The sequence below is a fragment of the Chiloscyllium plagiosum genome, unplaced genomic scaffold (genome assembly GCF_037043375.1).
Source record: "Chiloscyllium plagiosum isolate Xiang-an unplaced genomic scaffold, Cpla_swu_hap1 HiC_scaffold_2, whole genome shotgun sequence".
Taxonomy (NCBI): Eukaryota; Metazoa; Chordata; class Chondrichthyes; order Orectolobiformes; family Hemiscylliidae; genus Chiloscyllium; species Chiloscyllium plagiosum.
This window is the reverse complement of record NW_028270140.1, coordinates 147,289,626-147,315,917: the sequence shown is the minus strand read 5'-3', so window position 1 is coordinate 147,315,917 and position 26,292 is coordinate 147,289,626. Positions and strand designations below refer to the sequence as shown.

At 41.2% G+C, this 26,292-nt stretch overlaps 1 protein-coding gene across 3 annotated transcripts in view; it reads left to right on the top strand.

Annotated features, from left to right (window-relative positions):
• The window catches only part of rgs12b (regulator of G protein signaling 12b), a 280,716-nt gene that overhangs the window by 198,600 nt on the left and 55,824 nt on the right, over positions 1-26,292 (top strand). For all 3 annotated transcript variants that reach the window (XM_087974225.1, XM_087974213.1, XM_043703699.2), the window contains 4 exons: positions 1,857-1,953; positions 7,022-7,086; positions 7,544-7,685; positions 10,701-11,372. In XM_087974225.1, coding sequence (XP_087830351.1) covers positions 1,857-1,953; positions 7,022-7,086; positions 7,544-7,685; positions 10,701-11,372 — 976 coding nt within the window. The remainder of the gene's footprint in view (positions 1-1,856; positions 1,954-7,021; positions 7,087-7,543; positions 7,686-10,700; positions 11,373-26,292) is intronic.

The window sequence follows — 26,292 nt, the reverse complement described above, 5'->3', positions numbered from 1 at the left end:
TGTTTGATGAGAGCAATTAGAAACTGTCTGTGGTTTGCTATCTGACTCCCCAAAGCTCCTCACCACAAACAAAATACAAATCAAGAATGTAATAGAGTACTCACTACTTGTTTGAATAGGCAAAGCTATAACAACCCCCAAGAAGCTTGCCTTGTCCAACTTAAAGCAAACTGGCAGAGGAGAAGGAATGCTCTTGATATGAAGGCTGAATTCAAACAGTTATGGCATCAAGGAACGCAAGTTAAACTAGAGCCAAAGCGAATCATAGGAAAAATTGTGGGCGGCACGGTGGCACAATGGTTAGCACTGCTGCCTCACAGCGCCAGAGACCCGGGTTCAATTCCCGCCTCAGGCGACTGACTGTGTTGAGTTTGCACATTCTCCCCGTGTCTGCGTGGGTTTCCTCCGGATGCTCCGGTTTCCTCCCACAGTCCAAAGATGTGCAAGTCAGGTGAATTGGCCATGCTAAATTGCCCGTAGTGTTAGGTAAGGGGTAGATGTAGGGGTATGGGTGGATTGCGCTTTGGCGGGTCGGTGTGGACTTGTTGGGCCGAAGGGCCTGTTTCCACACTGTAAGTAATCTAATCTAATCTAAAATTATCCGCTGTTTGGAATCATGTCTCGCATGAAGTGGTGGTTGTGGTTATTGGAGATCAATCATCTCAGCTCCAGAATATCTCTGTACGAGTTTGTCAGGATTGTGCCTTTGCCTAACCATCTCAGCTACTTCATCAATGACCCTCCCTCCATCATAAGATCAGAAGTGAGGATATATGATATGATTGCACAATGTTCGCAACAATCTCTGGTACTAAATCGGTTCAAGTTCAAATGCAGCAAGATCTGCAGAGTATCCTAGTGACAAAAGTGTCAGGCAAGGGCCATCTCCAACACAGATAGTTAGATTCCATCTTGTCCTTCAGCATGGAACAGAGGGTTCTTGTTTGGGCTGCTACCACCCATTTTTCACTTCTTCACTTCATCTATCCTGGATACAACTTGGCCTTCTTCTCTTTGTGACAGCTCTCTTCGTGGGAGAGATCCATTGAGGATCTGTGGTAGAGGATGTTGCATGCAGCAGTACAGTACAATCAAAGGTTAAGGTTTCTTGAGGCTTCCAGGCCAACTGTTTGTTCTGTAGTGCTGTACAGTACATCTACAATGCATATATTGGCTGTGGAAAGTCACACATCTATTTTATTTGCTTTCCCACTCTCCTGATCTTTGTGCATATGATATTGAGGTGAGAGAGCAGGTCAGTGCACCTCCATGTGCGCCAGCATCTGAATGCCTGTCTCTTTTTTGTGGTTACATCTGCAACAGGCTGTCCTTAAAAAAGGAGGACATGGGGTTCCCAAGCACCCTTGAACCTTTTTGGGATAAGTGGCATCACGGGAGATAGAGTGCATTATCTCCCTTCCAAATGATAATTAATTTCCCCTTCTCCTTTTTGGTTAGCTTTGCGGTGTCCTTAGTGGGTGGTTTATGAGCCTGTTAATTTAATAAAAGAATAAAAGAGCTGTGTTGTTCACCAGTAAGAGTTTAGCTTTTGGACAAGGAAAGGTGAAAATTGGTGTTTGTGCTAGCCTATAGATTTATTACAATACACTTGTAAATTTTACTGCCTAATGCAACATCTGGATATTGGTCTGTTAAGCAAGGGAATGTCGGGCTGAAATAGCAAAGTGGATGTAAAATTGTGGGTGAACACATGAGCCTGGAAGGCAAGAAGACACATTCAGACCAAGTTTTCTTTTTGTCATTCCTATGTTGTCTATATTCCTTTTAACTTCCTTCCCTTCTTTTGTTCATAGTTTATATTGAGATACTTATTTTATGTTGTTTATATTTCGTAGAATGGGGAATCAGAAGCTTTAGATCTTGGCGTTCCTATCTCTAATCTCGATGGACAGCGTGTTGTTCTGGATGTTGCAGAGCATGTTCCTGAAAAAGGTAAGCATGATGTATGAGGTGTGCATTGTCCCTTCGATGGTCTCTTTCTTATAGCACTTAACCAAGTCTCACAGTGCAAAATAGTTCAATGATTTTACTCATTTGCATTACTTAATCAACTAGTTATTTTTTCAATTTTGAGTGTTTGAATCAGATTTGGCAAGAAGAATAGAATGCACATTTGGTCATAAGTACAACTATGTAAAAATACCACACAGTTTTTATGGATAACTAAATAATATTTATTTAATTTATTTCAATGCATATTCTAGCAAAGCACAATATATCTTTTATTTTTAAGAAAGGATTTTGATATAATTTGAATGTTAAAATCATACCACAGTTGGTTGAATAAAGCTTGTGTGTTACTAAAACTTAGAGTTTGAGGTCTAGCACTTAATAATGCAGTTTTTATATTGAATAAAATATATTAGGAGTCTAAGACCATAAGACATAGGGACAGAATTAGGCCATTTGTCCCACTGAGTCTATTCCAACATTCAATCATGGCTGATATGTTTCTCATTCTTCTGCCTTCTCCCCATAACCTTGATCCCCTTTCTTAATCAAGAACCTATCTGTCTCTGTCTTCAATACACTCAATGACTTGGACTCCATAGCGCTCTACAACATTGAGTTCCACAGATAATCACTCTCTATTGAAGAAATTCTACCTCATCTCTGTTCTAAAGGTCATCCCATATTCTAAGACTGTGCCCTCGAGTCTGAGACTTTGCTGCTACCTCCACTCTATCCAGGTCTCTCAGTAATCTGTAAGTTGCAATCAGTTCCCCCTCATTCAGACCCAGAGTCCTCCAACCGCTTCATACCAGGATTCATTCTTGTAAACTTCCTCTGGACCCCCTTCAATGCCAGCATATCCTTTCTTAGATACAAGGTCTAAAACCACTCACAAGATTCCAAATGCAGTCTGAGCAGAGCCTTATTGAGCCTCAGCAGTATGTTTCTGCTCTTGTATTTTAGCCATCTTGAAATATTATAATTGCCTTCCCAAGTTCAAAGTGAGCGTGCGTGTTAACTTTAAGAGAATCCTGAACTAGGACTCCTGAGACCCTTGGTGCTTCAGACTTCAAAAGCTTTTCCCCATTTAAAAAAGAATCTATGCCTCTGTTCTTCCTATCAACATGTATAATATCACAGTTTGCCGCATCCGTATTCATCTGCCACTTCTTTGCCCACACACCCAGCATGTCCAAATCCTGCAGTCTCCCCACTTTCTCAACACTACTGTCTCTCCACTTATCTGCAAAGTCAGCAACATTGCCCTCAGTTTCTTGTCCATATTGTTAATATATATTGTGGTCGCATCACTGCAGAGCTCCACAAGACACCGGCTGCCATCTTAAAAAGACTCTTCATCTCTACTCTCTGCCTTCTACCAGTCAGCCAATCCTCTATCCACACCAGTACTTGCCCCAACACCATGGGTTCTCATTTGTCTCTCGTTACTTCCCCAAATATTCTAACACATTTGTCAAACATATCCTCCCCTTGACGAAGCAATGCTGACTCAGACCTATTTTACTACGCACTTTCAAGTACTCTGCAATCTCATCCTTAATAATAAATTCTAAGATCTTACCAATGAACAAGGCCAGGTTAACTTTTTTGTTTGTTCTGCCTCCATCTCTTTAACACTTACCTTAATCATTTTCCAGTCCTCTGGGACCTACCCTGACTAACGATTCCTGAAAAATCAGCATCAGTGCCTCCACGATCTGTTTGTCTGTCTCCTTCAGAATCTGGTGTATAGTCCATCTGATCTTGGTTATTTATCCAGATCTTTCATCTTCCCCATCACCTACTCCTTGGTGATTGCCACTACACTCACAATTGCCCCAACTCTCTCGATGTTCTGGTATGCTGTGGCGTCTTCCACTGTGAAAGCTGATGCAAAATACTTTTTCAGTTTCTCTGCCATTTCTTTGTTCACAATTTGGGGCTGCATGGTAGCTCAGTGGTTAACACTGCTGCCTCACAGCTCCAGGGATCCGGGTTCAATCCCTGCCTTGGGTGACTGTCAGTGTGGAGTTTGCACGTTTTCCTGTGTCTGCGTGGGTTTCGTCCGGGTGCTCCAGTTTCCTCCAGCAATCCAAAGATGTACAGGTTAGGTGAATTGGCCATCTGTAGTGTTAGGTGCATTAGTTAGGGGAATGGGTCTGGGTGGGTTACTCTTCGGAGGGTCGGTATGGACTTGTTGGGCTGAAGGGCCTGTTTCCACACTGTAGCTAATCTAATCTAATTAGTACTTCTCCAGCCACATTTTCCAACAGTCCAATGTCCACTCTTGCATCTCTCTTACCTTTTGGTATGTAAAAAAACCCTTACAAACCTTTATATTACTAGCTAGCTTATTGTCAATTTTCATCATGTACCCCCGTTATTGCTGTTTTAGTTATCCCCTGCTGGCTTTTAAGGGTTTCCTAATTCTCTGGTTTCCCATTAATCTTCACCACATTGTCTGCTTTTCATTTTGCTTTTATGCTGTTCCTGAGTTCCCTTGTCAGCCATAGTTGCCTCATCCTCCTCTTCATATGTTTATTGTTCCTTAAGATGGATTAGTGCTGTGCCCCCTGAATTAGCCCCAGAAATCTCTGCCATTGCTACTCCACTGTCTTCCCTGCTAGATCCCCCTTCCAATCAACTCTGGCTAGCTTCTCCCTCATGTCTTTGTACTTACCTTTACTCAATTATAATATCTTTACATCTGATTCAGTCTTCACCCTCTGAAATGTCAGGGTTAATTCTGTCATACCAGTGGGTTCTACCACAAGCTGATCCAGAATGCCATCTTGTAGACATGCCATGAATTCCTTTTCTTGAGATCTGCTACCAACCTCATTTTCCACATCCACCTGCATATTTAAATGCCCCATGATCATTATAATAGTGTCTTTCTTACAGGACTTCTCTATTTCCTGATTTATGTTCATCCCCACTTTCTTACAACTGCTAAGCAGCCTGTTCATAATTCCCGTCAGGGTCTTTTATCCTTTGCTGTTCCTCAACGCTATCCACAGACATTCTATGCCTTCCAACTCTACACCACTTCTTGTTATCTGTTGTTGTGGAGGTTGTGAAGCATTGCTGAGGAGGCTCCAGAGCACTGAGGATGTCATCTAGAAAGGGGACAAAATGTCTGCAAACCAACTTCCCAACTCGGCGAACATACCCACAACAACTGCAACCGGCATCCGAGCTACAAATTTTTACACAGACCTTGAACTTCTTGTTGTTGATTTAATTTCATTTCTTTGTAACAAGGTAATCCAGTCCCTCTCTGCCCATCTGCCTGGGCAATAACATCTGTATCCTTGGATATTTAGCTCTCAACTCTATGATTCTATACAGCGTACCTGCCAATTTCAATCTGTGCTACAAGCTCATTTACCTTCTTTTGTATACTGCATGCATTTAGTACAACCCACTCAGTCCTGTGTTGACTGCCCCCTTCTCATTGTGGTCCCCTGATCTGCTGTGCCTGAAGTTAGATTCCTGAACCTTTCCATATTCTCTGTCCTATTACATTTCCTGGAAACTTTAACGTATGCTGACCCCTCCCTCGTTTAACTTTTTCAATAATTTTCTATGCAGCTGTCAACAACTCCTTAGTACTTAGTTGAAAGCCCTATCAACTGCACTAGTTATGTGATTTGCCAGGACTCTGGTCACATCATGATTCAGATGCAGTGCTACTTGACTGCTGTTGGTTCATGATATTTCTTCCCAGCAACCGTACTCTGCTTCTTTCTACAATAGTTTAGATCAGAGTGGTATTGGAAAAGCATAGCAGGTCAGGCAGCATCCGAGGAGCAGGAAAATTGACGTTTCGGGCAAAAGTCCTTCATCAGGAATAGAGGCAGGAAGCTTCCAGGATGGAAAGATAAATGGGGGTGTGGGGGGGGAGCTGGGGAGAGAACAGCAAAGAGTACAGTAGGTGAATGGGGGTGGGGATAGAGGTGATAGGTCAGAGAGGAGGATGGGGGAAGGTAGCAAAGAGTACAATAGGTGAATGGAGGTGGGGATGGAGGTGATAGGTCAGAGGGGAGGGTGGAGCGGATAGGTGGGAAGGGAGATTGGCAGGTAGGAGCAGAGCTGGAAGGTTGGAACTGGGGGATGGTGGGAGGAGGGGAAATGAGGAAATGGTGAAGTCCACATTGATGCTTCAGGTTGAAGTGTTCTGAGGCGGAAGATGAGGCATTCTTCCTCCAGGCGTCGGGTGGTGAGGGAGTGGCGGTGGAGAAGGCCCAGGACCTACATGTCCTCTTCTTTCTACAATACACTTCCCTCAGCATCATAATTGTCATCTCAAAGCACTGATCTCCCATAGTCCTTACAATCTTGTTTTTCTGATATCCTTAGAAACTGTATTCCTCATTCTGATAATTTTGCTTACTTAATCACACAGTTGTATTCTTAATTTGTGTTTCATTGTACTGTGGACTTCTGTTGATTTGTTAACACATAAGAATTAACAGCAGGCATAGGCTACTTAACTGTTTAAGCCAGCTCCATAATTTGCAAAGATTGTACCTTATCTGACTGTGACCTCACTTCCACTTTCCTCTCTAGCCACCATAACCTTTCATTCCCTGATCAATCAAAAACCTAATAAAATCTCAGTTCCATGTCTTTGCCCGTACTGGAAAAACCTGCCTACAAAACTGCTAGGATAAAATACCAAGTTAATATATGGGCAAAGAATTATTAGCATAGTTTTTTATTTCTAAAACACAGGCATGTCAAGGAGTAAAAAAAGACTTGCATCTGTGTGAAGTGGAAATAAAAACCTACTTTTCCAGCTTAATCAAACCTGAACAGTTTTCTTTTTCCCAAATATAAATTTTGGACCTGTACTTTCCCCCTGCTCTATAGGAGCAATATAACCTCTGACACCATGAGTACTCCTGAGTTCGGTGTTAACATAGTGAATAACATTGTTAATGGCAACAGTCAGACTAACTATCAAAATGAAAACCAGCCAAAATGTCACAGAATGTTGCATCTAGTCATTTAATGGTATTTTGGTATTTCATTGTTCACTTAGACAGAGAGAAGATTATAAGAGGGAAATCAGATTCTTCCAACATTAACACATACCCTGGTGTGAAGGTAAAATTCTATCTTTTCAGATTTCATTGAGTTATTGTTCTGCCATTGATATTTACAGAAAATAAGATTAGGAAGTTGGTAGCAAAGTATAGGAAAATATTTACCCTGGCAGCTACTATGTCCACCAAATATATCAACATACTTTGCTGATGTTTTTGATATAACATGACATATCTTTCACTTATACTCATCAATTTTACTATTAAGATTAGTGGTTAGTAAGTAATTCATCTGCTTCCTCTATATTTAGTTTTGACTGTCTGTTACTAGATAGTGCCTTCAAATAGTCTAATATATTATGATCTGAAAATGTGTTGCTGGAAAAGCACAGCAGGTCAGGCAGCATCAAAGGAGCAGGAGAATCGATGTTTCGGGCATGAGCCCTAATATATTCTGATGATGTTTTCAGAAATACTATAACCTATGTCTCACTTATGAACAATTTTACAAACAACAGGAGGAAGGAAGACTTGAAGAGAAACCCTTTTCGATAAGAGGAAATGGAAAATATTCCAAAGATGTGAGGCTTTCAAAAAAAGATGTAATGCAAACGACAAACAGAAAGAGACAGCCAAAGCTAAATATGGATGAAGTAGAAGGTAAATTGTACCACTGGTGAGCTACAACTTGAAATTCTCTGTGACAAACATTCCTAAACTTGAAAAAAACAGAGTTTTCATCTGTAGTTGTGGAATGGTGGTAGCGTTGTGGTCTTATTATTGGGCTAATAATCAGAGTCCCGGGCAAATGCACCTGGGGCAAGTTCAAATCACACAACAGCGTATGTTTGAATTTCAAATCAATTGAACCCGGATTAAAAACTACCCTAATGGTGACCACAAAACCATTGCCAATTGTTGTAAAATTCATCTGGATCACTCATGTCCTTGACATCAATGCAGCATTTGACCAACTGTGGCATCAAGGAGCTCATCAATGGAAATCAGGAGGCAAACTCTCCACTGCTCAGAATCAAACCCAGCACAAAGGAAGATGGATATAATTATTAGACATCAGACATCTCAGTTGCAGTGCAATGCTGCAGGAATTCCTTAGGGTGATGTTCTCGGCCCAACTATCTTGAGCTGCTTCATCACTAACCTTTCCTCCATTGTAAGGTTAGAGGTGGAGATGTTCACTGATGATTGCACAATATTCAACATTTGTGATTCTTCAGTTACTGGAGTAGTCCATGCCCAACTGCAGCCAGACCTGAATGCCATTCAGGCTTGGGCTAATAAGTGACAAATAGCAAGTATCAAGCAATGATTTTCTCCTATAAGAAATAATACAATCATCACCCCATAGTATTCAATTGCATTATCATTGCTGAGTCTCCCACTATCAACATTGATCAGAAACTGAGCTGGACCAGCCATGTAACTACTGTGGCTGCAAGATCAGATTAGAAACTGGCAAATCTTCTCTGTCTCAAATCTTGGCCACCATCTATAAAGCACACTTGCAGAGTATGATAACTCTCCATTTGTATGGGTGAGTGTAGCACCAACTACAGTCAAGAGGTTTAACACCATCAAAGACAAAGTCTGCTTGATTGGCACCCCAGAAAACACATTCATTACTTTCGCCACCAATGTACAGTGGAGCAATGTGTACCATCTCCCAGACATACTACAGCAAATGACCAAAGCTGTTTAGACAGCTCTTTTCAAACACGTGACTTCTACCACCTAGGAGGACATGATCAGAATAACATTGGAAAACCACCTTCTGCAAATTCCTTTCAAACTACTCACCATCAAACATGGAAGTATATTGCCATTCCTTCAGTGTTTTTGCTTCAAACTTCTGGAACTCCACCCCCAATAGCATTATTGATGTATGTTCACCATGTAGATGCAGCAGTTTGACAAGGCAGCTCACCATCAGCTTCTCCAGGACAATTAGGGATGGACAATAAATGTTGGGCTACCCAGCAAAGCCCATATCCCAAGAATTAATTTTACAAAAGCACATATCTTTAACCCTTGCCTAAAGTTCAAGTGATTGCATTGCATTTGCCAGATATAGATAATTTCTAATCAACTTGTCTAGAGATTTATGACACACTTCAGGACAGGAGGGACTTGAATCTAGATCATCTGGCTCAGAGATAGGGTCACTACATCTGTAGCCCAAGATCCTTACTTCCAGCTACATATCAGAGTCAAAAACATGCTTCAAGTACCTTACCATAGCCATTCATTATTAAACTACATAAGGAGTAGTTTGCTTAAATTTGTACCCTTGAAATCCTTTTGTTTTACTGTGGAATAAGTATTTGGTATATCTGCTCATTTAATATTCAGCATGAGAAAATCACAGTTTGTGAACCTGGAACCTATCACTTGTTTGATACCCCCTAAAAGATTACCTTTACAGCTTTGACTACATTTCAAAAATATCTTATTGGCTATAAAGCTTTTTATATGCTTTTTAAATGCTAGTCATTTTCTTTGTCCCCCATCCTTTCTTTTGATTCAAAAGCTGATGTAAATGAAGGTGCTGTCACTTCACTAATCTTGTTGTAAGCCTCCTATAAGTTTCCTTTGACATAAGAATTCCTTTGCTATTGATATATTTTGAGGCAATGAAATAGTTTATAATTCTGGATAGACTGAAAGGTCACTCTTTATTTAAAAATTTTATGTCTTATTAGGGAGCAAACCCATTTGTGCTACAGGCAAACGAGTTATCATTAGGCTTGTGGGATAGAACTTTCTTTAAATTATGTAGATAATATTGTTCGCAATCATTTCTTGCAAATATTTTACTGTAATTTAAATTTGGAAAACTTAAAGCTATTAAAAATTGAATTTAATATTTATTCTTAAAGGATTAACACATAAGAGTTTAACATTTTGAGAATTTAATTCGTTTATTTTCTGTCTCCCTGTTTTCATATGAAGTGACTGCATTTCTAAAGTGCTTCATTTGAAAGGACATTCTCAAGTCATAAGGCACCATGTAAATGCAAGTTTGTCCCTTTGTCTTTTTTCCTTTATTTCTGTTATTCTGTCTGAGTCTCCATACAGCATGTATCTGCTGAATAGCTTTATAATTTATGGATGTTGACTTTCTGAAATGTTTCCCCTACTCATACACTTTAAATAATTTTTACTGTAAATGATAATTGACAACTTGATCAATAAGTCGGTGAACTTTCTCCTTTAAATTCTGCCAGTGCTAAAGTCTGGGTCTGCTTGTTTGGAATCAGCACACTTGACGTGGATGGAGATCTTTGCTCAGCGCTACTGTACATGGAGGAGAAGGACAAGGATACTATATGTTTGTCATGCTCAGTCTTGAGGCTTTGTTTGATTAACAAAACCTTCCTTGTCTCTTTTGAGAACTATTCCCTCCTATTTAAAACTGTACTGCTTTAAGTAAAATAATATTTAGCTCTGAGGCTGAAATGTATGATCACAGACATTTCAAAATTGAAATAAATTGATATGCATATAGGTTGCCCCTGAATGTGACCCTCTCAAAATATCATACAGGCTTTGATTCAAAAGTAATATCTTTTTTTAAAAAGTACAGTTTCTTTAAAAAGTTAATATGGTCAATGTCCATCTTATTAGCTATCATTTTCCTATTTTGTATTGTGGCAGAGTTTTTTGACCTTCTATCAAAAGCTCAGAGTAATAGAGTGAATGACCAGCGTGGGCTTCTGAACAAAGAAGATCTTGTACTTCCAGATTTTCTACGCCTCAAGCCACCTGTACTTGAACCTGGCTCCTCGACACCTGCAGTTAGTAAAGGAAATGGTAGAAATAGAGAGGAAAGAAGCCAAACTATGCAAAGAAGTGTGACGTCCACAGAACAGTTTGATAAATTAGAGTATGTGGACTCTGGAGCAGCTATCTCATCAGCACTAAACTTCAATGAGAATTCTAACAACATGAAAGCTAAGTCAACAACTCAACACGATAACAGTCATCGGCCTGTGTTAATGCCACCTGATTATGTAGAGCCAGCTACTAAGCAGAAAAATGATGCACCTTTCCATGTGCCAGTATCTCCTATTCCTCATGTCAATGAACAAAGGTGGGAAAAGCGGTCTGAAGTCCGGCAGTCAGAAACTGTGCCACCTTATGAGGATGAAAATGCATTTGATCTGACTCTGGTGGCAGAAGGTGACATCAGTAGTCCAAACAGTACATTATTACCGCCCCCACCAACACCACCGTCCACTATCAGTAAACTGGAGATAGCTAACTATACTCCACCACCTCCCTACACAGATGGTCAGGAGAACTCTTCACACTGTACATCCACTTCAGGTATTTAAATGTGGCATATCTGTTTGTAAAAGAAAAAAAATTAAAATTTTCAGTTGTGCTGAGATTGATCATGTTTAAAAGGATAAAGAAACTGGAAAACTATCTGAATACTTGATGCATGATGCACTAGCTTTTTAAGCATCTAGCAGTTGATAGTTCTAGCATTTATATATATGGAAAAGGTCTGGGTTGGGATACAACAAAAAATCTGGCATTATTTATCAAGTTCCAAGCAGGATTGATTTTTATGTAATCTGTTCTCCACTGTCTGAAGATACATTTTATCTTCCCTGCTGAAATTTCTAGGATATCCTCATAAATTAAACCTTAATCCACTGGTGCTTGCAAATTTGTCATAAGGGACCATACACATTTTGCAAAAGCCTTGACTTTATTCCATTTCACAAATCATAACCTCTTCTCTTTTCCCATCTTGCAATGAGTAACAATTTCAGTTGAACTTGATAACCCTGAGTAGCTCACTGAAACAAAGTGTAAGATATGCACTACGTATTGCAGTCCTACCCACTTAAATCGATATCATGAGGACTGTTCTAATTTTGCCAACAGAAATGGATGTAATATATCTAAATTACATCAACACAATTTCTTAATGCTATATTTCTACTTCTGTTATTGTGTGTATTAACTTATTTTGCTTTTAGTCATTTAACAATATGATTAAAAAGCAAAATGAGAAGTGTTCTTTGCAGATCAAATCTTGTGTAACTTTTAAAAATAGCTGGCTGCTTCTATCACTGTTGATGGCTTTGGTTGACTGCTCCGATCCTGCACACATTCTGAATGCTTCCTTGTAAATCACATGATTAATATTGGCTTATATTGGCTTTTCATCAATTTCAGTCTCCTCAGCTTCTTGGCAGTTATCCTGGCCCCTCATTATTGAAGCAGTGATATGCTCATTTTTTGAGTGCTAGAGTACAGTGCATGTTTTCATCCATTTGCACAGAAATGTATATGTGCTTTTTTTTATGCCAAGACATTCACGCACAGTCTGAATGGTGGCATCTTCAACTTCATCAGTTGTGAATCCATCATCACTTAGACCATGGAGATTATAGGCACAAAACAACTTAGAATTATCCTGCGGTGTCCAGTTTTTCATTAAATCTGCAGCAGACCCAATAGATTGTCTGTACACTCTTTCCTGACACCAATAGCTTACGACATTTCCACTAATGGTGTTTAAACTTTTGAATAAGCCCTAAATCCATTGGATGAATTAAGGACGTGGAATTGGAGAGAGAAATCAATTTAATGGCTCATATTGACATGACAATTTCATTACTTAAAGACACTATTTTTCTGATGTTTTGACCTTTTCATTATGAGAAGCTGTAATTTTATCTAGTCATGTCACTTGGTAATGGTGAGAATTGAAACATGGTTGAAACACTTTATCCCACAGTCCCTTGGTGCAGTCGGGTATGTGTCACGTCTGGCAGAATGTCATGGATCCTCCATACATCAATGTCAAGCAAGATCAGTCTGCACAATAATCCTCACTGCAAATTTTCTTATACAAAATAGCATGATAGGTCTTGAAACAACTGAACCACCTTCAGCTGCAATTTTCCATATTTAACTGATCAGAATAGTCTGGATCTTTTCAAAAATCTCATAACAATTAGTTGTTTTGCTGGGGTTTTGATAGAATCATTTGGCTAATTCATTCTCAACATCATTGCATTTTGCAGTTTTCTTATCCTTATCTGGTGTGCATGATGCTGCTTATGCTTTACAGGCACTGTGGCAAATTTCTGAACAGACTTCTTATGTGGAGTTTCCATTCTGAATTGCTTTGATTCCTGGAGTAGTGTTTGCAAACATTCTTAGGTTAAGTTTATGATTAATTATAATCTTGGTAGCTAAAGTAATGTGTGATGGGCATTCACAATATGTTTAATTATCAGCGTAATAAACACACATCAACTTGCTGATGTAGAACATAGAATATTACAGCGCAGTATAGGCCCTTTGGCCCTCAATGTTGTGCCGACCTGTGGAACCAATCTGAAGCTCATCTAACCTAGACTATTCCATTCTTGTCCATATGCCTATCCAATGACTATTTAAATGCCCTTAAAGTTGGCGAGTCTACTACTGTTGCAGGCAGTTTTCCAAGCACCTACTACTCTCTAAGTAATGAAACTACATCTGACATCTGTCCTCTATCTATCACCCCTCAATTTAAAACAATGTCCCCTCATGCCAGCCATCGCCATCTGAGGAAAAAGGCTGTCACTGTCCAATCTATCTAACCCTCTGATTATCTTATATGTCTCAATTAAGTCACCTCTCAACCACCTTCTCTCTAACGAAAACAGCCTCAAGTCCCTCAGTCTTTCCTTGTAAGACCTTCCCTCCATACCAGGCAACATCTTAGTAAATCTCCTCTGAATACTTTCCAAAGTTTCCGTATCCTTCCTACAATGGGGTGACCAGAACCGTACACAACACTCCAAATGTGGCCACACCAGAGTTTTGTGCATCTGCAGCATGATTTCGTGGTTCCAAAACTCAATCCGGCCTGGAGGAAGAACGACTCATCTTCCACCTCGGAACACTTCAACCCCAAGGCATCAATATGGACTTCACCAATTTCTTCATTTCCCCTTCCCCCACCTTACCCCAGTTCCAACCTAAAGGCTCAGCACCATCCTCATGACCTGTCCAACCTGCCAATCTTCCTTCCCACCTATCCACTCCACCCTCCTCTCCGACCTATCACCTTCGTCCCCACCCCCTCCCATTTATCTCTCCATTCTGGAAGCTCCCAGCCTCATTCCTGATGAAGGACTTTTGCCCGAAACGTCGATTTTCCTGCTCCTCGGATGCTGCCTGACCTGCTGTGCTTTTCCAGCACCACTCAAATCTTGACCCAAAACTCAATCCCTGTACCAATAAGAGCTGACGCACCGTATGCCTTCTTAACAACCCTATCAACCTGGGTGCCAACTTTCAAGGATCTGTGTACCTGGACACCGAGATCTCTCTGCTCATCTACACTACCAAGAATCCTACCATTAGCCCAGTACTCTGTATTCCTGGTGCTCCTTCCAATGAATCCCGTCACAGTTTTCTGCATTAAACTCCATTTGCCACCTCTCAGCCCAGCTCTGCAGCTTAATATATGTCTCTCTCTAACCTACCACATCCTTCATCACTATCCACAACTCTACCGACCTTAGTGTCATCCACAAATTTACCAACCCATCCTTCTATGCCTTCATCCATGTCATTTACAAAAATGACAAACAACAGTGGACCCAAAACAGATTCTTGCAGTACGTCACTATGAACTGAGCTCCAGGATGAATAGTTCCCATCAACCACCACCCTCTGTCTTCTTTCAGCTAGCTAATTTCTGATCCAAATCACAAAATCACCCTCAATCCCATGCCTCTGTATTTTGTGCGGTAGCCTACCATGGAGAACCTTATCAAAAACCTTACTGAAACCCATTTACACCACATCAACAGCTTCACCCTCATCTACCTGTTTTGTGAGGCATGATCTACCCTTCACAAAACTGTGTTGACTATCCCTAATCAACTTATTCTTTCTGAATGATTGTAAATCCTATCTCTTAAAACCTTTTCTAACACTTTACCCACAACCAAAATAAGGCTCACAGGTCTATAATTTCCAGGGTTATCTTTACTCTCCTCCTTGAACAAGGGAACACCATTTGCTATCCTCCAGTCTTCTGGCACAATCCTGTTGACAACGACGGCGTAAAGATCAAAGCCAATGGCTCAGCAATCTCCTCCCTGGCTTCCCAGAGAATCCTAGGGTAAATCCCATCCGTCCAAGGGGACTTATCTATTTTTACACTTTCCAGAATTGCTAACACCTCCTCCTTATGCACCTCAATTCCAATCTAGTCTAGTAGCCTGTATCTCAGTATTCTCCCCAACCACATTGTCTTTTTCTAGTGTGAATACTGATGAAAAGTATTCATTTAGCACTTCCCCTATCTCCTTTGACTCCACACACAACTTCCCACTACTATGCTTGATTGACCCTAATCTTACTCTAGTCATTCTCGTATTCCTGATGTACCTATAGAAAGTCTTAGGGCTTTCCTTGATCCTATCTGCCAACGACTTCTCATGTCCCCTCCTGGTTCTTAGCTCTCTCTTTAGCTCTTTCCTGGCTAACTTGTAACTCTCAAGCGCCCTAACTGAGCCATTTCATCTCATCCTAACGTAAGCCTTCTTCCTCTTGACAAGAGATTCAACTTCCTTAGTAAACCATGGCTCCCGCACTCAACAATTTCCTGCCTGCCTGACCGGTACATACTTAGCAAGGACATGTAGTAGTGGTCCTTGAATAAACTCCACATTTCCACTGTGCCCATCCCTTGCAGTTTACTTCCCCATCCTATGCATCCTAAATCTTGCCAGATCGCATTGTAATTGCCTTTCCCTCAGCTATAACTTTTGCCCTGTGGTATAAACCTATCCCTTTCCATCATTAAAATAAACAAAACTGAATTGTGGTCACTATCACCAAAGTGCTCACCTACCTCCAAATCTAACACCTGACCAGGTTCATTACCCAGTATCAAATCTAACGTGGCCTTGCCCCTTTAGATTATTAGATTACATTACAGTGTGGAAACAGGCCCTTCGGCCCAACAAGTCCACACCGACCCGCCGAAGCGCAACCCACCCATACCCCTACATTTACCCCTTACCTAACACTACGGGCAATTTAGCATGGCCAATTCACCTGACCTGCACATCTTTGGATTGTGGGAGGAAACCGGAGCACCCGGAGGAAACCCATGCAGACACGGGGAGAACGTGCAAACTCCACACAGTCAGTCGCCTGAGGCGGGAATTGAACCCGGGTCTCTGGTGCTGCGAGGCAGCAGTGCTAACCACTGTGCCACCGTGCCGCCCACATTGGACACATTGGACAAAAACTGACCTATCTAAAGTACTTGAACTATAGTATTCCCAGTTAATATTTGGAAAGTTAAAGTCCCTCATAACAACTACTCTGTCACTCTCTCTCGTATCAAGGATAATCTTTGCTATCCTGTCCTCTACATCTTTGGAACTATTTGGAGGCCAATAAAAAACTCCCAACAGTGTAACCTCCTTTCCTGTTTCTAATCTCAGCCCATACTACCTCAGTAGACGAGTCCTCAAAAGTCCTTTCTGCAACCTTAATATTGTCCTTGACTAACAGTGCCACCCCACCCCTTCTTTACCATTTTCTCTGTTCTTAGTGAAACATCTAAATCCCAAAACCTGCAATAACCATACCTGTCCCTGCTGTACCCATGCCTCTGAAGTGGCCACAACATTGAAATCCCAGGATGTATCACAGGTAATAAAATTATCCTGGATGAAAAAGTATGTTTTATCAAATTAAGCCTACCAGTTTCTTTTTGTGTTGATGTTGACATCAAAATCCCAGAACCAAAGAATATAGAACAGTGCAGCGCAGAAGAGGCCCTTCGGCCCTCGATGTTGTGCCGACCTATGAACTAACGTAAGCCCATCGCCCTTCTTATCCAAGGACTGTTTAAATGCCCCTAATGTGGCTAAGTTAACTACATTGCAGGCAGGGCATTCCACACCCTTACCATTCTGAGTAAAGAACCTGTCTCTGGTATCTGTCTTAAATCTATCACCCCTCAATTTGCGGTTATGCCCCTTCGTACAAGCTGATATCATTATCCTAGGAAAAAGATTCTCCCTGTCCGCCCTATCTAATCCTCTGATCATCTTGTATGTCTCTATTAAATCCCTGCTTAGCCTTCTTCTCTCCAATGAGAACAGACCCAAGTCCCCCAGTTTTTCCTCATAAGACCTTCGCTCTAGACCAGGCAACATCCTGGTAAATCCCCTCTGCACCTTTTCAATGCTTCCACATTCTTCCTGTAATGGGGCGACTCGAAATGCACACAATATTCCAGGTGCGGCTGCACTAGCGTTTTGTACAGTTGCAGCATGACATCACGGCTCTGGAACTTAACCCCTCTGCCAATAAAACTTAACACACCGTATGCCTTCTTAACATCACTATCAACCTGAGTTACAACTTTCAGGGATCTATGTACATGAACACCAAAATCCCTCTTCTCATCCACACTACCAAGAATTTTTCCATTGACCCAGTATTCTGCCTTCCTGTTATTCTTCCCAAAGTGAATCACTCAACATTTATCTGCATTGAACTCCTCCATTTGCCACATCTCAGCCCAATTCTGCAGTTTATCCAAGCCCCCCTGAAACCTGCAACATTCTTCCACACTGTCCATCACTCCACTTGCAAACTTACAAACCCATCCATCTATGCCTGTGTGCAAGTCATTTATGAAAATGACAAACAGCAGTGTTCCAAAACAAGTAACTGGATACCAGGCTGAATATTTTCCATCAACCACCATTTCTTACAGAAAGCCAGTTTCTAAACCAAACAGCTAAATCACCCTCAATCCCATACCTCCACATTTTCTCCAAAAGCCTACCATGTGGATCCTTATCAAAGGCTTTACTGAAGTCCATGTCAACTGCCCTACCCTCATCCATATGTTTGGTTACCTTCTCAAAAAACTCAGAGTTTTGTGAGACATGACCTGCCCTTGACAAAACCATGTTGACTATGTCCAATCAAATTGTTGCTTGCTAGATGATTATAAATCCTATCTCTAATAATCCTTTCTAAAACTTTTCCTCCAACAGACGTAAGGCTCACTGGTCTATAATTATCTAGGTCATCTTTACTGCCCTTCTTAAACAAGGACACAACAATTGCAATCTTCCAGTCCTCTGGTACTAAACTTGTAGATAATGACTCAAAGATCAAGGACAAAGTGTCCACCATCTCCTTCCCAGCTTCCCAGAGAATCCTCGGATAAATCCCATCAGTCCCAGAGGACTTATCTACTTTCACACCTTCTAGAATTGATAACATCTCCTTCTTACTAACCTCAATTCTTTCTAGTCTAATAACCCGTATCTCAGTCTTCTCCTCTACAATATTCTCCTTTTCCTGAGTGAAATATTCATTTAGCACCTCTCCGATCTCCACAGGATTCACACACAACTTCCCACTTCTGTCTTTGACTGGCCCTATTCCTACCTTAGTCATCCTTTTATTTCTCACAAATCTATAGAAATCTTTAGGGTTCTCCTTTATTCTATCTGCTAAAGACTACTCATGTCCCCTCCTTGCTCTTCTGAACTCTTTCTTTAATTCCTTCCAGCTAATCTGTAACTCTCCATTGCCTCATCTGAACTATCTTATCTCAACGTCACATAAAGTTCTCTCTTCTGCTTAACAAGAGATACAATTTCTTTAGTAAACTACAGTTCCCTTACCGTATCACTTCCTGCCTGCCTGACATGGGCATACCTATCAAGGATCCACAATATCTGTTCCTTAAACCAGCTCCACATTTCCATTGTTCCCATCCCCTGCATTTTGCTACCCCATTCTATGCCTCCCAAGTCTAGCCTAATCACATTCTTATTGCCCTTCCCCCGTCCTCTGTGACATGTAGCTATCCCTTTCCATCGCTAAATTAAATGTAACCGAATTATAGTCACTCTCTCCAAAGTGCTCACCTACCACTAAATCAAACACCTGGCCTGGTTCATTACCAAGTACCAGATCAAGTGTGGCATCCCTTCTTGTCGGCCCTTTGACATATTGTGTCAGGAAACCCTCCTGCACACATTGGGCAAAAACTGATCCATCCGACGCACTAAAGTTATAGCATTTCCAGTCAATTTTGGGGAAGTTAAAGTCCCCCATAAAGACCATCCTGTTTCTTTCATTCCTACCCAGAATCATTTTGCCATTCCTCTCCTCCACATCCCTGCAATTTTCCGGAGGCCTACAAAATAAAGTCCCAGCAGTGTGACCTCTCCTGTTTCTAACCTCAGCCCATACCACTTCAGTAGACGAGTCCTCGTCAAAAGTTCTTTCAGCCGCCGTTATACTGTCCATGACTGACAAAGCCACACCTCCCCCTCTTTTACCGCTTTCCCTGCTCTTAATGAAAGATCTAAACCCTGGAGCCTGCGACATCCATTCTTGACCCTGCTCTATCCATGTCTCTGAACTGTCTTTGAAATGTCGAAGTCCCAGGTACCAATCCATGCTGCAAGCTCACCTCCCTTATTCCAGATAGTCCTGGTGTTGAAGTAGACACACTTCAAACCAGCTTGCTTTCTGCCAGCACACTCCTGTGACCATGAAATCCTGTCCATGTCTTCCCTACGGTCACCCTCCGGTACACTGGAACTGCACCACAGGTTCCCATCCCCCTGCTGAGCTATTTAAACCCACCCGAATAGTACTAGCAAATTTCCCACTCAGGATATTAAGTACTCCTCTGGTTCAAGTGAAGACCGTCCTGTTTGTAGAGGTGCCACCTTCCCCAGAATGAGCCCCAATTATCCATATACCTGAAACCCTCCCTCCTGCACCATCCCTGCAGCCACATGTAGTCCCTGTTGTCTTTCCTCGTTATCACGTGGCTCGGGTAACAAACCAGAGATAACAACTCTAGTTTGTTCTAGCTCTCAGCTTCCACCCTAGTTCCCTGAAATCCTGCCTTACATCCCTATCCTTCTTTCTACCTATGTCATTGCTACCTATGTGGACCACGACTTGGGGCTTGTCACCCTCGCCCTTCAGGACTCCAAAGACATGACCCGAGACATCACGGACCCTGGCACCTGGGAGGCAACACACCAACCGTGAGTCTCGTTCATTCCCAACGAACCTTCTATCTGATCCTCTAACCATTGAGTCCCCAATGACTAACACTCTCCTCCTTTCCCCCCTTCCCTTCTGTGCAACAGGGATAGACTCTGCCAGAGACCTGCACCCCACTGCATACTCCTGGTAAGTCATTCCCCCCAACAGTATCCAAAACAGTATGCTTGTTTTTCAAAGGAATGACCACAAGGGATCCCTGCACTGACTGTTTTTTCCCTTCTAACATTTACCCAGCTTTCTTCATGCCTAGGAGTAACTACTTCCCTGTAACTCTGATCTATCACAGATTCTGTCTCCCGAATGATGCGAAGTTCATCCAGCTCCCACTCCAGTTCCCTTTATATGGTCTTGGAGGAGCAAGAGTTTGGTGCACTTTCTGCAGATGTACTTGAATGGGACACTAATGGCGTCCCTCACCTCAAACCGTCATGTAGATATCACCTAAGTGATATCACCTTGCCAGCAATGCCACATCCTGTGAATGAATAGTATAAATAACCATATAGTGATTAAGTATTTTGTATTCATACACAAAGAAGGAACTAGAGCTCCTGGAATATTTATGTTGATTTGTGTGTGACTTGGACATAAAGGTGCTCAGTTGGGCGGGACTGTAATTAGGAGATTTAAAGCAAAATGTGAATGGTGGAAACCTGAAACAAACAGAAAATGCTGGAGGAACCCAGCAGATCAGGCAGCATCTGTGGAGAGAGAACATTTTGAGTCTAATATGATTATTCTTCAGAATTGTAAGCAGTTGAAACATAGTGATTTTAACTACAATACAACCTGAATTATCCGAACATCAATTATCCAAATTTTGCACTATCCGAACAAGATTTTCAAGTTCCGTAAAAATAGCATTAGGCAACTCAGTATTCAGTTATCAGTTAGACAGCATTATGGCGTCTATTGCCGGATAACCGAGGCATGCTCGGATAGCCGGCACTCATAAATTACCGCTTGTTTACGATCAGATCAGTTATCCGCACGATCACTTATCAAATCACTTATCACTTATCTCATCTCATTTGGATAATCGAGGTTGTTCTATACAGTGATTAGTTGACTTCTTTAAAAACAAAAGATGCTTAACACAACAGTGGTTGTGAAAACTACAAAAACTGGACTATTACACAAACTGGTAAAATTCTACTTGCCTTATTTGCTGCTCATGAAAATGTGAAAGTTATTTTGCACAAGCAAATATTTATTAGCAGTTCAAAACATACAAAAGTTAGCTGACATATAACCTTAATGTCACAATTTAGTCATGAAGTTATCTCTCATGAGACAAGACCTGAGCTTAAAAAGTTATGTGGACAGTAACTGGGTTATCCTCTTTTCATTCCAAAGATTTTTGCTGCTTTTATTTCATTGAACAAATCTTAAAAGACTGTATGATTTAAAATTATTGTTAATAGTGACTTGTACATTTCTTTATATGTTGCTTTTCTGATTCTGTACACTAATTTAGATGACTTTAATTGTCATAAATCTCTCTAGAGATTTTAAAACTTTTCACTTACTCTTTGACTTTTCTCTGTCTAATAGCTGTCTGTTAGAGATGTATTCACTGATGTATTACTGTCTTTCAACTTTTATGCTGAATTCTACAAAGAGAAAACATCCCTTTTCCTCAATCCAATATGTTTAACATTGTTCAACATGATTTTAATTTTGATGTATTTTTCCTACATTGTTTGTATAAATCACTTCCTGATTTTCCCATTGGTACCATGATGTCATTCTGGGAGTAGAGTGAAATGGAATACAATCATTTGTAAATTTATAGTTGATAGATTAATATAAAACATTGCATCCTAAGTATGTTTCTGAGACAAGGTATATATAATGACACCTCACCAACAAACTGATCGAGCTCCATAAAATTAATTTTTCCATCAGGAGTTTGAAGCTTTCTGTCACCACACTGCCACTAAATATTGCAATTGTTCCAGTGCGTTGTCCGTGATGTGAGAAAAGGCTTATCTGCACCATAAACAGTAGCATGTACCTGATGGCCTGAATAGTCTGTTCAGTGCTGTAGAATTCACTAATTGAATTTATAGTTTATTAAAATAGATAGAATTGAAGACTGCAGAGATTGAAATATTGTTCACTGGCTTTTGCTCCATCTTTGCCCTTTTTAAAGCCTGATTCATATTAATATTTGAAAGTTTTAGAAAGCTAGGGAGTATTTTAACAAAAATAATCAAGTTTCCCACCACACTAACCTAAGGCAGTGATTTTTGACATGAGGGAGTAAAATTTTCCTTAAGCTGTATGTCATAGAGTCACAAAGTCATAGAGCCTCTGGCCCAACCAGTCCACACTGACCATGTTCCCAAAATTAAACCACCCCCACCTGCCTGCACTTGGCCCAAATCCCTCTAAATCTTTCCTATTCATGAACTTATCCAAATGTCTTTTAGACATTGTAACTGTACTTGCATCCACCACTTCCTCTGGTAGTTCATTCCACACACAACCATTCTCTCTGGCAGTTCATTCCACACCCAAGCCATTCTCTGTGTAAAAAAGGTTGCCCCTGATGTCCTTTTTAAATCTTTCTGCTATCACCTTAAAAATGTGTCCCCCAATATGAAATCCCCCATCCTAGGAAAAAGAGCTTTGACATTTGGCTTATCTATGCCCCTCATGATTTTATAAACCTCAATAAGGTCACCAAACAACCTCCTAGGGTTCATTGAAAAATGTCCCAGTCTTTCCGGTCTATATTTCTATCTCAAACCCTCCATTCCTAGCAATATTCTGGTAAAATCTTTTCTGAACCCACACCAATTTTATAATATCCTTCCTATAGCAGGTCAACCAGAACTGCATGCAGTATTCCAGAAGAGGCATCACTGATGTCCTGTACATGATGATCCAACTCCTGTACAGTCAGTTCTGCTAAATCATGTTCTCGTGCAATCCCATGTTATAGGAAAATCGTGTAATGGCAGCACCATTTAAACTAATTGGGCTGGAATTGTGTTATAACGAATACATGCTTTAAAAGTTTGTGCTGTAGAAACAGTGTCTCCAATTCGGCAGAAGTGGATACTGCAGATGCTGGTAATCAGAATCTAGATTAGAGTGGTGCTGGAAAAGCATAGCAGATCAGGCAGCATCCGAGGAGTAGGAAAATCAATGTTTTGGGCAAAAGCCCTTCATCAGGAAATGATGAAGGGCTTTTTCTTGAAACGTCGATTTTCCTGCTCCTCGGATGCTGCCTGACCTGATGTGCTTTTCCAGCACCACTCTAATCTAGACAGTGTTCCCAATTCGTCAATCACACTATAGCAAATTCACGTTAACGAAACGCCCATTATAGCAGAATGACCTGTACTTGGAGGTCTGTGGAATGGAGGCAAGCATGCTAAATGTCTTCTTAACCACCCTGTCTACCTGTGACACAAATTTCAAAGAATTACGCACCTGAATCCCTCGGTCTCTTTGTTCTACAGCAAGTATGGCATGGTGGCTAAGTTGTTACCACAGCTCCCTCGCAGCGCTAGGGACCTGGGTTTGATTCCAGCCTCTGGCAACTGTCTGTGTGGAGTTTGCATGTTCTCCCCGTGTCTGTGCAGGTTTCCTTCAGGTGCTCTGGTTTCCTCCCACGATCCAAAGATGTGCATGTTAGGTGAATTAGTCATGCTAAATTGCCCATAATATTCAGGGATGTGTAGGTTAGGGACATTGGTCAGGGGTAGACATTGGATAATAGGGTAGGGGAACGGGTCTGAGTAGGTTACTCTTTGGAGGGTCATTGTGGACTTGTTGAGCTGAAGGGCCTGTTTCCTTCTGTAACGCTTCTGTAGAGCTTCTAAAATTCTATAAAAACCACCCAAGGCCCTACCATTAATTGTATAAGTCCTGTCTTTTTTCTATTATCAAAATGCAATATATCTCACATTTATCCAAACTAATCTCCATCTGTCATTCCAGCTGAGATAACATTCTTGACTCTAAAAGTTTTACAATGGTTTCTCTTTGTGTTGGATTTTCAAATTTGCTAAACATTTTGTTATTAAGATAATGAGGGAAAGATGCATTTTGACTGAAAGATTAAATGGTGAGAGACTACTGTATTTTTATGGCAACAATAACATTTTGAAGGCATTACTCATTCTTACCATGTTCGACTTCCTGGATCTTCACCAAATAGGATCCTGGTTTTTAAAAATAATTGTCACGGTATGTGAGCCTTGATGGCAAGCTCATAATTTATTGCCCGTCCCTGGTTGCTTATGGTGTTAGGCTATCACATTGAATATACAAGAAATAATAAAAGTTTTCAAACACATGACAAGTCTGGATAGAGAAGAAAGAGAGAGACTCAAAAATAAAGGACTAAAAATGCAAAGGCACTAACTTAAAGTGATTGGCAAACATAGCAAATGTCAGCTAAGAAAAACTTCACCTCAACGCGTGCCAAGGATCTGGTGGAGGCCAAGTCCATGCGGCATTCAAGAGGGCATTTGATGATATTTGAATTTAAACAATGGACTAAATGTTGTGTATTTTTCGCTTAGTCAGAGTTGTGTTAAGTCTTTTAAGAAGGTTTCCAACATGCAGTCTGGTGCGATTTCTTACTGTATTTTCCAAACTTGCCTCATTAATTACCTAATCTGCCCAATGGCATCCCTCATATATGATTCGCATTGCACCATGCACTATTCCCGGACAGCCCAACGCGCAGCAGATATACTTGAATGCCCAGTATCCCTTGCACCCACACCACCTTTAAAAGCCAGTTAAGTACCTGGACAAACACTGTCAGTCCGGAGCTGCTTTGCACAGTTCCTGAGATTTTACCCAGACATGGAAGATGGGGGAAATCTTCACAGTTTTGCAGGTAGTGGCCTGGAGGTCCTGCCGGACAAGGTGGTACAGACATAGGAGGTCCTCTACCCAAGCATTGGAGACCACGACAGCAAACCATGCCATCCTAGTTCGAGATTGTGACCCTGGTGAAGCCAACTGGAGTAATGCACAGTGCTGTATTAAAAGTTCAATGACCTCCTTCATACTGCCAGGGTAAGTGCCACTATCTTGTCTCACGCTTGCTCTAGTTCTGCTATTGAACCCCACCCCACCCACTCCCACTATTGTCTACTGCAGTTCTGGATACACTAATCCTGCATGCCCTCTGTGTTGCCTACTCACTATGTCAGGACACCTCCCTACCTGTACCAAAATAACAGCTGTACCACCCCACTTTCATCTCTCTTAATACGCGTGCATCTCTCATTCCAGGAGGAAAATAAGCCTCAGTACAGAGGGTGGAGGGCTGCCTGACATTTGGTTCCTCACCCCTTATTTGAAGATTGCTCTAACTATGTCCTGAGTGGCTGAGTGACTGTTTCCATGCCCCTGGACTGATATCAAAGGTGGAACTTGACTGACTGTGCCAAGGTTGCCGAAGTGAAGACTGTCTTCCTTGATGTAACTGAGCCTTGTTTTCATAGTCATCTAGCTTTTTTTGGTGAATTTGGTAAGATAGAAAACTGCATAATAATGAGGTGAGTTGGGTCGACAACAAGGCATTTAACACGCAATGATCCCCCTTGATTTTCAAATTGCCATTGCCGAAGAAATACACCTCACATTTGTTAAAATCATAAAAGATGGAGCAAGATCCCCCAACATCAAAATTGGCCTCACCAAACCTCTTGTCAGATTCTGCCACAGATCTCACTATAACCCAAATCACTCAGACTCCTATAAAATTCAAGAGTATTGGGGAGAGGCAAAAGAATGTTACTAAGCCCTAAAGTTTGTTGGAAAGCCAGTGAGACACGATAGGCTGAGTGGCCTATGCAATAACAAATCTCTGTTGTGTTGATATTCCCACATGGAATGTAGTTTCAGGATTTTGGCCCACTGATGGTTGATGTTTGATGTCAAATGGGTGAATGCCTTGGAACTTGCAGGTAGTGATGCTCTTATGCATCTGTTGATGAGGAGAGGTTGCGGGTTTGAAAAATGCTGTCAAGGGAGCCTAAGTGAGTTGCTGTGCCAGTGTGGGTGGGATGTAATTTTAAGGTAGTGAATGGAATGTCTATCAAATAGCTTAAGAATGCAAGAATTCATGAAACAGTGGCAGGATATAGCCACTCAACCTTTCCAAATCTGCTCA